Source organism: Haemaphysalis longicornis, unplaced genomic scaffold (assembly GCF_048455015.1).
Source record: "Haemaphysalis longicornis isolate Haplotype H1 unplaced genomic scaffold, Haemaphysalis longicornis Haplotype H1 scaffold_14, whole genome shotgun sequence".
Lineage (NCBI taxonomy): Eukaryota > Metazoa > Arthropoda > Arachnida > Ixodida > Ixodidae > Haemaphysalis > Haemaphysalis longicornis.
In genome coordinates, this window is record NW_027526245.1 from 23,039,504 (window position 1) to 23,052,048 (window position 12,545).

The window sequence follows — 12,545 nt, forward strand, 5'->3', positions numbered from 1 at the left end:
AAGTAGATCGATTATCTGACAATGCAATTTTGACGAGTACTGTGCTTTGTATGCTGCATGTTCTACTATCAACTCCGCCGCTGAGTTAGCGCAGTGGTTATAAGCGCGTTTTTGGTGCAGTAGTCCATGGTTCGAGCCTCCACTGTGCGATCCACCATCACACACTTTTTTTTTTTTGCTTCTGCGAACATTTTTTACAAGGTAATTTGCCTGTTGACCTTGATTTCACTCCTGAGGCGATGTTCCTAAAGGACAAAATGTACGGGTACTTCTTGTAGTGTGTTCGGTGAGAGTACTGCGTGCTAAAAACACGAAGTTTTTTTTTTCCCCCATGGTCTTTATTTTTAGCAAATTACATATGGTTTATTTCCTTAGTAGAAAAGCAGTTGCCGAAGCCTTGGCATACTCTGTACAAGCACAAGCTTCTTCGAGGAACATGTTTCTAATCTGAATATATTGGAAGGTTTCACGTGCCCTCATTTCTTCTTTTCTGGAGAGCAAACTGCATAGCCTGCCTTAAAGCATTTTTTTTCAAGCAAATTTGAGCAAAGACATTAAGCAAAAAAATTTTCAGCGCTTCAGCACTGAAATTTTTTTCTACTGTGCTTATGTTTGATTCGGGCTTTTAAGGGGCCCGCTGCCAGGATCTTTCGTATGCAGCAAAGCTTTACGAATCCACCACTCCGCCAATATCGTTATATACAAGTCCACGCTTGTATGAAGCTGCAGGAAACGATCCCCACTCTTTCAAGCACATTTATTAACCCAGTATTGTTGGATGAGTGAAGTGCACATAGCCCAGAACGTCACTCATGCAGTAGCCTTAATTCCACTTCAACCAAAGTACTGCCACATCAATTCAGGTCAGAGTATATTTGCAAAAAAAAAAAAAACACCAGTTATAATGGACCCATTAATCTACATTGATATCCACCCTTATTTTATTCTCTGCATCCCGTAGCTGCGGCATATATTTCTATGGCAATTCCAGCTTTCAGTAATCTACAATGCATGTAGTTAAAAATAGTAATTGCAACTTAAGTAAGCATGAGCCAAGAAAATACATTAAAAATACATTTATTGAGTGGAGTTCCGCACAGGGGCAAAAAAAAAAGTTTAATGATGCTTTCTTGAAAAACTGATTGCCAACATTTGATTCCTTGAAAAGCATGGAACAAAAAGCATGGTTCTTTGAAAAATGTATTATGCAAGCATCAAAGCCTGTGCTTACACATGACTAACATTGACAAAAATGAATCTGTACATTGGGACAGTTCGCAAGATTTTGTTACGTGTTTTCATTCAGAACACTTCGCCAAGGATAAGGTTAAAGCAACTGTCATATCGTAAGACATCTCAGGATGAATAATACTGACAAAGCTACATGAGCTGAGCAACAAATCAATAGCACGAAAACCACACGTGGTAGAAAATTTAAGTACGAAAAAGGCCGCAAAAAATGCACTGTGAAACATAAGCAGCGGAGTAACGACTGGAAGAGAGGAAAAAGATGAGCTCTGTGGGGCCACTGCCTTTAGTCCAGTCCTTACTGCCCTGTTAATTATGTTGTACAGTTCATGCAACCAACAAGCCCAGATTTAATGCACTGGCTACAACAGTGAACCGCTTGGCAAGCAAAAATATAGTGGCAAAAGGGCCATAGGTACATCCTAGAGGCAGTAACATGGAAGTTAAAATAAACATGATTTCTTCTGTGTTTATCCTTGAACTAAGAATAATGACAGAAAAACAAACTGCACAATACATGAAAACAGGAAGGGACAGGTTAGTTCCAAATACAAGTGTAGCATTGAAGTTACTTCTCAGCAACTTATCAGATGTGCTCAACATACAAGCCAGATTAACAGAGGGGGCTTCTTCCTTCTTCATGGGCCCACCCAAAGACCATAAAGTATGACTGTTTAGTGCTCTCGTGAGGAAAATGCTGAGTAGGTTTTGTGTTTATGAGACTGGAGCAGGCTTTTAGCAGCAACTTTGCCTGCTTCACGTGATGGGCATCACGAAACCTTTGGTCTGCTTGGTGCGTGGGAAAGTTTACGGCGGCACGTTCGAGCGCCATGTTCGTGCCATGGGGCAATACAACATTGCAGGTCAGATTCAGTTTGCAGCCATCAGGAATGGTTGCTGTTGCGCATGAGACCTAGCTCTCGCCTCGCTTCGGGCAGTGGCAGTATTTCAAGAATCTGAGGCTGGAAACTTGACGTCTTGCTTTTACACGCGGTGAGTGCAACATTGGTGACCCAGATGTTCATTGACAGACAGCAGAGTAGTCTCGTATGGCACCTTCGGCTGGCTCAGGTGGCTGTAGAGAACACGTATACAATGAATGCGGTGCCGTCTACCCGTGCGAGGTGCTCTTCTGAGCTGGCATGTTCTGCAAATGCCGATGGCGCATCCACCTCTGCCCCTGCTCAGCTTTCGCATTCCCCTCTTAATGGCGAAGCTCAAGCGGCCTCACAGTTTTTGTGTTCATGGTTGTGCAAAAAAAAGAGTTTGTGGCAGAAGACGAATTAAAGAGGCGCCAAAGAACCTTTCTCATTGGCGTCTACAGCCAGCATAGCCGTGTGCACCCTGCTGCAGCCTGCCTGACAGGCTTTGTGGTTATTCTTTTCTTCCTTCGACCTTCAACGAAGAACGCTCCATGAAGGGCAGAAAAATTTGGCAGCTTATAGCATGAGAAGGACACCCTAAAACCTTGGCATCAAAAACAGCCAAATCCTAGCAATGTAACATTTACAGAAGGAACGCTGTACCCTATGCTGTTCTTTCGTAAACATAACTGGAGGTATTGTTACAGTTCTACCTACCCTTGACGGAACGGTGATGTTCCTCTGTTCCTCCCAAAAAAAACTTTCCAGGAACGTTTTTCCGTACAACACTGAAAATTTCCTACTAACACTAAATACAGGTAAATATTTAAACACTAAATGCATTTGAATGCTAACATGACCTCCAGAACACATACACAGCAAAAATGAGCCCATAGCAACACAATGTAAGTGAAAATACGCTATACTGTCCTACAACAAGCTGCCACTTTAGTCCCTTTCAATTTTGTTAGGAATATTACAAATAAACATCTTTTCTTCTACAGGGAAATCTATAAACAGACAGGAGTCCTGAACCTCCTCTGGTAGCACAATATCCAGCACTGCAAAGTGTGAAAGAAAACACTCTTTGATGTGCTGAGGCATGGCAGGCACACCAGCAGGTACATCGGCAATAATAACCGGACGACACAAAATAACACAGGTATCAGTGCCCCTCAGAGCGAGTACCTTTTCCACCCGCTTGTAGTCACCACTGGTCGTTCTAAGAAAAGTGGTGTCCGACCTAGCTGGCCTTGTGTAGGCAGTGCTGTGAAATACCTGGCCATCTAGAATAAAACGCTCGTACTGCAGTGCACTTGAAGCAGCAATCCCACAACGAAGCTGAATTGTCCTCTGCTCATCACAGCTGAGGGCCGTTACTTTGCCTCTTCCCAGAAGGCACAGCTTTTCCCCAACACGTGCAGCATTCTGTACAGGTGTGTAACCAATCAGTTCCTTGCACACCTGCTGCTCTTGCAGTGTCAGCCGACCACTGTCACAAAGTTGGCACAGCTGCTGAAACATGACAATTCTTTCGGTCACTTGTTGAGGAATGCCCTTGGCTGCTGATACTTGCCGCACAATGTTGCCATTGCCACCTTCAAAAACAAAGGCAGAGTGGGCCCACAGCGGCCCTAGCGACCGCACAGAGTTGGCCAGATGCAGCAGCCCATGGACATTGAACGTCATGAAGCTTGGACCGTACAGAGACTTGCAACTGCGCACAAAGCTTTCCAAGAGCAATTCTGAAAGAGAATGAAATAGCATCTTTTTAAGTGCAGCAGACAACTCAACATGTGTCAGCACCATAACCGCTGACTAGGGGATTTCCAAATATCTGTTACACTCACAGGGCCCAAATGGCATTTATTTTTTTACCTCCATAACCTCTGACTAGGGGATTTCCAAATAAATGCCGCAAACACAGGGCTCACATGGCAATTATTTTTTACCTGTCTAATGTACACAAGCTATGGCCGCTGCTTTCTTCTACTTCCTACACCGGGCAACCCATCACTAGCCTTCCAGCATTGACAATTAAATCTTTTCTCCACAGTATCTAATTCTACCAGTAATGCCGATACAGTAGAACCCCACTGTTACATTCGCAATTGCTGCATTTTCCTGGCTGCAACGTCATCATCAATCAGTCCCGGCATGGTTCCCATAGGATCTCATGCATTAGAAACCCCTCTATTATACATCGTAATCGCCAAAACTTTCCCGCATGCTACACAAAAACTAGCACTCTGACCCGGCCCAACCGACGAGTGCCAACGACCATGTTGACTTTTCTTGCTGAATGGCCTCACTTGACTAGGAGATTAGTCGCATGAAGTGGTACGTGGTGTTGCTGCGACAGGGAAAAAACGCAGGGGGTGCCTGGGAAGGCTGTGCTATTATGATTTTTGATTGATTGATTGATTGTGGGGTTTAACGCGCCGACGCAACGCAGGTGATGAGGCGCGCCGTAGTGGAGGGCTCCGGATTAATTTTGACCACCTGGGGATCTTTATCGTGCGCCAAAATCTCGTACACACGGGCGTTTTTGCTTTTCGCCTCCATCAGAAAAGCGGCCGCCGCAGCCGGGAATCGAACCCGCGACCTTGTGCTCAGCAGCGCAACGCCTTAGCCACTGAGCCACCGCGGCGGGTGCTCTTATCATTTTTGTCAGTGGTTGCTTCATGTTATGCCTGTCATTGCCCTGCTTGCACTTGCTGTCGCCTTGTCACTTTTTTTTTGCCTTGTCGCCTTGCCTCCTGTGAATGAAAGTTTGACATCCACCTGAATGCAGCCATACGGCTACAAAGGAAAGCTATACAGCTTTCTCAGAAACTTCGCAGTTGAAGAAAAATTTGTCCTGGTCTAGGATTCGAACCCGGGACCACTGCTTAACCGGAGCAGTCGCTCTACCAACTGAGCTAACCAGGAGACTAGTCGTTTGTAGCGCGAGAACAAATTGATCGACAACTCCAAGTGAAGGACAGGTGTTAATCGACCAGATTTAGGGGAAATCCCCAAGGTGGAGGAAGTAAACTTTCATTCGCTGAAACTTACTCCACCTTGGGGATTTCCCCTAAATCTGGTCGATTAACACCTGCCCTTCACTTCGAGTTGTCGATCAATTTGTTCTCGCTCTACAAACGACTAGCCTCGTGGTTAGCTCAGTTGGTAGAGCGACTGCTCCGGTTAAGCAGTGGTCTCGGGTTCGAATCCTGGACCAGGACGAATTTTTCTTCAACTGCGAAGTTTCTGAGAAAGCTGTATAGCTTTCCTTTGTAGCCGTATGGCTGCATTTAGGTGGATGTCAAACTTTCATTTGCTGAAACTTACTCCACCTTGGGGATTTCCCCTAAATCTGGTCGATTAATATCTTGCCTCCTTGTGTTGCATACTTCTGGTACCCATGTCGTCATGGTCATGCGTGGGCTGTTGCCAGCGGCGTATGTCCTGTGCGTGGCCCTACGCAAAACTAGCCTGCTGCAGAAGCGCAAGTTGTTTTCCCACATAAACCTCCCGAGTATGGGCAGTCCTGCCTTTTGTAGTCCTGTACACATGGCTCCAGTCGCCCTGAGTACAAATAAAAGTATTATTATTATTATCTATGGAAGTGGTTTTCAACCACGAATGTTCTAGCCTAACACCTACATACTGCATTTTGCGTGTCTGGCTTTTCCACATGGCTGGCGCATTGTGCAAAAAGCCAACGCTGAAACTAGTGCTATGCAGTTTTAAAGCCTGCGCTTTCCTATAACAACACAGCAAACACTGACCATCTGCCCAATACTAAAAACTCAAAATAGCAGCGATAAGTGGCCAATCAAAGGCTTCAATGACCATTAATAATGGCATCCAATGGCTTTTATGGCTGAAATATCAAATGAGTTAACTTATCAATGCCACTCAACACTGGCCAGTCACTTGCAAACATAAGATGCAGCTAAAAATTATGACCATGTTACTGTGTTACTATGGTCCATCTATCCCAACAAGCATTTGGGAAAACATTTCGCATAACGGATTGCTTGCAACACAATTGAAACATTGATGTTACCTGCTCTGTCGATTTCATTTGAACTGAGCTCTTCTCCCAAAAGGATATGCAGAGCTTCTGACAACTTCGACAGGTGCCTCCAGTATTCAAGGTGAAGAATTCCCTCAAGACATGGCAGGGCGTAAAACAGGATCCAATGCCTGCATTCTGAAGCTTTCCAGTAGCTCCGCTCGGAAAGGGGCCGTGGCAACCTTGTCACACAATGGGGAGGCTTGATGACTAGGAGCCGTGCATCTATTTTAGCCACTGTTGATGTGAGAGCTGTAAAAAATAACCTCCAATAAATGTATAACCCAAGGAATGTAAAAGTAGCATCATTTCAGCAGCAAATCACACCATACAAAGAAAAGAGAACATATGTGCTATTACCTTCGTCAAAGCAGAGATTGGAGTATGGAGTGGACAGGAGTGCCTCTGTGACTTGTTTTGACACACCTTGCAGGACGCAGTGCATGTACTCCACGCTCTGAGCATTGACCAGATCTAGCCCTAAAAAAACAGCGTGGTTAATAATGTCATTAACAAATACCCCATTAAACGTGTCGCCCAATGCAAGAAATAACTACTCCACGTATGAAGAGTAAAATGGCCGATAAAATACTGCATGCCATTAAAGTTCTCTGTGACCTACACCTGCACCATAACCTTATCCCTGTTGCTAAAATACCCAGCAGGAGCAGGGCAAAATAGTGCTGCCTTGATGACTGAAGTCGGACTACCAGGCTGTCATGAAATGCTGAAGCCCACAGTCAATACACAGAGCTCAGTTAACTATTTCGAAATGTGCATTCATAAGGCGGGGAGGGGGAGGGGGGGAGTGCAAAGCAGAAATAAATTTCTCGACAATAGGATTTATTGTTTTTTGTGAAACCACCTCTAATTACAAGCTCAAAACAACTTCAAGAGGTAAGTGCACCATTGACTTTATCTATGCTTTCATACAGACACCTCCCGTATTCTTTTGTCATTAAGGAAGGTTCAAAACAATAGATGTTTGCTGCCACCTGTTATTTCCACAAACAGTGTTGTGCAGGATTTTTTAAAATCCCGCAAAAAGCGCTTACTTTGTTTATGCCCTGAAATAGACTTGCCTTTCTCACCTTATACTGATGTTCCATTCTGCCATTTCATTCTTTCATTTATTTTTTTCCCACTTTACCACAGAACAACAGAAAGCATGAGGAAGGTATGTACATAATGGTTCAAACTGATGTATAAAGAATTATTAGCTGTGTCGCCACACACTGCGTATAGACCTCACCAGTCATACAAACTCCTTAAACTGTCATTAAAACATTGTCTACTGAGCCGGTCCCTACACTTTGAATGGTCCAGCTTCTAAATTTACTCCATTTCTTGACTTGCCTTAAAACCCTGCTTTTTGTGCACTCTTCTATCTGCTACACTGGTGTCCTTGCAGGTGTTTGGCAAGCAAGAGAAATATAGACAAACATTAGCCACAATCTAGAGCTGACATCTAAATGAAACAGCACAGTGAATCAGCTGGAAAGCCTCACAGTTACAATGTTCCGTTACCTGGAAAAACTTGACAGGTTTTGGCAAGAGGATTATCATTAGCTGCGTGTAGCATTACACAACCTTTGAAGAAGAAAGGCCAGGACGCCGACCACGTTATTTCGAGTTTAAAGGAAATTAACGTTTCGGCTTCCACACTGAAGCCTTGGTCACAATAAAACCTTGAAGGGAAATAATCACCTTAAGTACGCTTCACAAGGCTGCGCAGGCAACTTGCGTAGATTGGCGGCAGATTTCTGGCGTTCCTATTCAGCGTGTGTTCCGTCGTCTGTATGTGAAGTGATTCCAGTCGCAGGCGTCAGGTGGCATTCCTTTCTTTTGCGAGGACACATGTAGCAGACCAGTAGATTGTGTGCGATGTGGTATCGCAGTGCTCGGCAAGGGTGCTTGTCGACACGTGGTTCTTGTTCACATCATTTTGATGCTGCTGCAGGCGCTGCGCAAAGTTTCCTGACTCGCCAATATACACGTAACGGTAGTGTGCACAAGGAATGACGTAGACAACTCCTGGATACCTCTCTGTCGGCAGTTTGTCCTTTACGTTTACAAGTTCATGCCTTAGTTTGCGAGACGGCACGGGCGCAGTTTGCACATTGTATGAGCGGAGTATGCGTGACAGAGCCTATCTGATGCCGGGCACGTACGGAATTGCTGCGTGCTTTTGAAGTCCGACGCCGGCAGCATGCGCAGGGCGAGGGCGTTGTCGCTGAACAGCGTTGATGAAGCCCTTAGGGTAACCGCACAATGAAAGCTCGTAGTGAGCTCGCGTAGTCGTGAATTCACGGCTGTGAATTCATCCAATTCCCGACTGAGGAAGAGGCCGACAGGCGTCTGGCATTCCTGGACGTCCTGGTGAAGCGTGATGGTGTGGGGCTGTCCTTTACGGTGTTCAGAAAGAAGACTCACACTGGCCTGTGCCTACACTTTAATTCGGTGCATCCGGCAGGAGAGAAGCAGTTTGTGGTGGCCTCCCTTCTCTGCAGAGCTGACAGGACCTCCAGCAAGCCAGAGGACCGGGTGGCAGACAATATGCGAGCTCACTACGAGCTTTCATTGTGCGGTTACCCTAAGGGCTTCATCAACTCTGTTCAGTGACAACGCCCTCGCCCTGCGCATGCTGCCGACGTCGGACTTCAAAAGCACGCAGCAATTCCGTACGTGCCCGGCATCAGATAGGCTCTGTCACGCATACTCCGCTCATACAATGTGCAAACTGCGCCCGTGCCGTCTCGCAAACTAAGGCATGAACTTGTAAACGTAAAGGACAAACTGCCGACAGAGAGGTATCCAGGAGTTGTCTACGTCATTCCTTGTGCACACTGCCGTTACGTGTATATTGGCGAGTCAGGAAACTTTGCGCAGCGCCTGCAGCAGCATCAAAATGATGTGAACAAGAACCACGTGTCGACAAGCACCCTTGCCGAGCACTGCGATACCACATCGCACACAATCTACTGGTCTGCTACATGTGTCCTCGCAAAAGAAAGGAATGCCACTTCACGCCTGCTACTGGAATCACTTCACATACAGACGACGGAACACACGCTGAATAGGAACGCCAGAAATCTGCCGCCAATGTACGCAAGTAGCCTGCGCAGCGTTGTGAAGCGTACTTAATGTAGTGTGTCGCGTCTCGACTAGATGGCACCACGGCGACCATCATCATCAGTGGATTCTAGGTGCGCTAATAAAGCGAGCTCCCCGCCGGGGCGGGTTATGTTCCTGCTGGTAGCATCGTGTCTGTACGTGTCTCTCAGGGCTGCGTGCTCTGCCGGGGCGGTCCCTCGAAGTACCCGCTCGGCCACCCTCAACACTTAAGGTGATTATTTCCCTTCAAGGTTTTATTGTGACCAAGGCTTCAGTGTGGAAGCCGAAACGTTAATTTCCTTTAAACTCGAAATAACGTGGTCGGCGTCCTGGCCTTTCTTCTTCAAAATGCATCCCGACCAAAAGGGCTTCCGTCATACCCTTGGCTTAAATTACACAACCTTTTGCTCAATAATTTCACCCTCAGGGTTGAGAATGTTTCCATTTGTATCGTGCTCAGGTTGCTGTTTTTGTATCATGCCATGAAAATCACTAAGCGCACCTATAGCCGATAAAAGGAGATTAAAGGCTAGCTTACCTTTCAAGTTCACAAGAGCAGATGGCCCTTTGATGCCATTGATGGTGTCCTTAAACCGAAGAGCCAGCTTCATATCTTGAACCACCATCTCAGATGTCCTTGCTTCTGGTGGCTCATATATGATGTACCGCATGCTCCCTGAAATGAAAAATAAAAACTCGTCACACAATGTCCTCACTACAAACATGGCACAGAATTTACTATTTTTTTACTAACAGTATTCTTCTGAAAACATTTTATGTAAAACTTTATTTCGCTTTCTTCGTTTTTCCTCACGTTTCACGTGTGTTTTCCTGCCGCATTAAAGCGCAATCAATTGTTCGTCAGCCCCTGTACTCTGTGTTTCTTGCTTAGTCCTGCCATCTGCGCTGTTTTTTTGAAGTTAAAATGTATCAACAGGCCCTTCAGTGCACCCTTCTGCTTTCGTGAAGTTGGAAGCGTTGCTGTTTGCATTTATCCATGCGATAAATAAGTTTTGCAACGTGTTTGGGAAAGTAAATATTAAGGCAACTGGTTTACTGTTTTCCACAGGCCATGCCAAAGAACTGCAAGATAAACATGGCTTACCTTCAGTGTGCTCCCCAGGAATGAGGCACCATGGGCATCCAAAGTAGCCATTGAAGTTGACCATGTTGAGTGTGGCTGCTCTTGCTGGAGCATCAACTGAGCACCCCAGGACAGCTACCTTGGACACATGCGTGTGAGCCTCATGGTTCCACTTGATTGCCTTCATGCCATTGAGCTCCTTCACAAATGTGTGCAAGAACAACTGCATGTTGGGATGCTTCTTCCCAAACCACAGTCCTGCAAGAATGGGATGCTTGAACCGCACCTTGGGTGGAAGTTCATTAACAATGAACTGAAGGGGCCAGATAGAAGTCTTTGAAGACTTCCACACAGGGCTTCCATCCGTGTTGATGAGCAGTGTCAAGTCATCCTTACTCAGGTTTCTTGCCTTTCGCAGCCTTTTGTAGCACTCTGCACTGGTCACATCAGTAATTTGTTCTTCGGGCTGCTGAAGCTTGTTGAGGTTTTCATGAAGGTCCGCTTTTGTTTTTTCAAGAAGAAAGCTGAGCTGCTTCTCCATGTTAAGAACAACAAAAAACAGGCCACGGTCTTTCAATGTCTGAATTCGATCAGTGTGTTGGCACATGGGGCAGTGAGCTGACAGCCCTTGTGCCTCCATTTCAGATTCACACTTCTCACAAACGTAGTGCTGTTGCACTATATCCTGTGTTTCCTTGGACCAGAGCTGCCTAAACAAATACTTGCTCTTGGGCAATACATCCGTTCCGAAAAGAAAGTTGACCAGCTTCGCTAGATCACCAAGAGCTGACCATGTCAGCCCATGGGCAACAGCAAATGACATAATGGCTGCTATAGCACCCGACCTTGTAACTTGGGAATTGGGCAATGTTTGGTCATCAAACTGCGCAAAGCGGGAATGAAGCATGCCATCCTCATCTGATACGTCCAAAAACCCGCTGTCACTCTCATCGTCACTGTCATAGCTGTACTCCGAGCCGCAATACTCGCTGTCATGGTCGCCTTCGTCAATCAGCTGATCGTTTTCGGCCTGACTAGTTGAAGGTGCCGCGTCGACATCAGCCGCGCCGCCTTCATTGCTTGCATTTGAAGGTCCGACATCGCTTTCCGAGTGCTCCTGGGAGACGACCTGTGCGTCACTTGCAGGCTCAACGTTAGATGCGGTCGCACTAAGCGCTGAAGCTTCGAAGTCTTTTTCCCGCTTCCAGCTTGTTGACGCCGGCACATAAAAATAACTGTCACGGTCCAAGTACCGTTTCCGCCGCGCTCTCGCAGGGCTGTCGGACATGGCCGGTCGTGTCCGCAGGTGTCAGATGGTAAAGCACATACGCATAGTCGCAACCACAGAAAAACAAAAGTATTTGAATGCGCCTATGCAACAAGGCTGCGCTGTGATCTAACAAATGCTTGCGGCAGCGCGGGCCCGTCAACAGAAAAAAGAAACAAAAGAAAAACGCACTAACACTGCAGAAACCAACCAATTTGTTCAGATGGCGCTGCAAAACTGGCAAAAAAAATATTTTTTTGTATCTCAAAAGTATATTTAGATACCTCGCAAAATATACTGCTTGCTGAAACTGTTTCTTTTTTGTTTTTTTGCTTCTGTATCAAAGTTAAATTTATACATGAGTGAAGAATGGCTGGCAGTTAATTGTACGATTTAAATTGGGTCAGCAAGAAATTAACGTCAGTTCAACTGTTCGGGTCAATTTCCTGAAGGAAGGCTCTGGCCCAGCAAACGCTGCTAATTCTGCTTGGTCCCGCCCGTGAACGCCTTAACGTTAGGTCCCACCATGTGCACTCGTATGTTCGTGCTGTGGCCTACATGACAAGCGAGCGTACAGCTGAAAACTGATTAAAAAATCGAAGGATGCCTAGATAGAAATAAATGGTTGTTATCAAATCAAAAGCGGAAGCTGGCCACCATCAGAACGCGCACCTTTAATCCTTTTTTCCTTTGCGAACATGGAGGTGTGGGAACGCGTCACCTAGGCCTGATGATAGAACTTTTTTTCGAAGATAAGGCCACGTCACGGCGCCGTAATTTGTTATTGCGAAATTGAAGTCCCTTCATCAGAGAGGGACTTTATGCGAAATATAACCATGATCAGTATTTCGATATGAACGCAGATATACGTCGGAAAGGTTGTCTGTCAAAAAATGAAGAAAACAG

The 12,545-nt window shown here is 45.8% G+C and overlaps 1 protein-coding gene across 1 annotated transcript; it reads right to left on the reverse strand.

Annotated features, from left to right (window-relative positions):
• Nucleotides 1-2,868: 2,868 nt before the first annotated feature.
• On the reverse strand, nucleotides 2,869-11,759 carry LOC144165194 (uncharacterized). The gene is made up of 5 exons (XM_077695312.1): nucleotides 10,394-11,759; nucleotides 9,827-9,964; nucleotides 6,535-6,654; nucleotides 6,166-6,426; nucleotides 2,869-3,856 (listed from the first exon to the last, which is right to left on the reverse strand). Exons 1-5 carry the CDS (start codon nucleotides 11,658-11,660, stop codon nucleotides 3,060-3,062), a joined length of 2,583 nt encoding a protein of 860 aa, XP_077551438.1. The 5' UTR covers nucleotides 11,661-11,759; the 3' UTR covers nucleotides 2,869-3,059.
• Nucleotides 11,760-12,545: the final 786 nt, after the last annotated feature.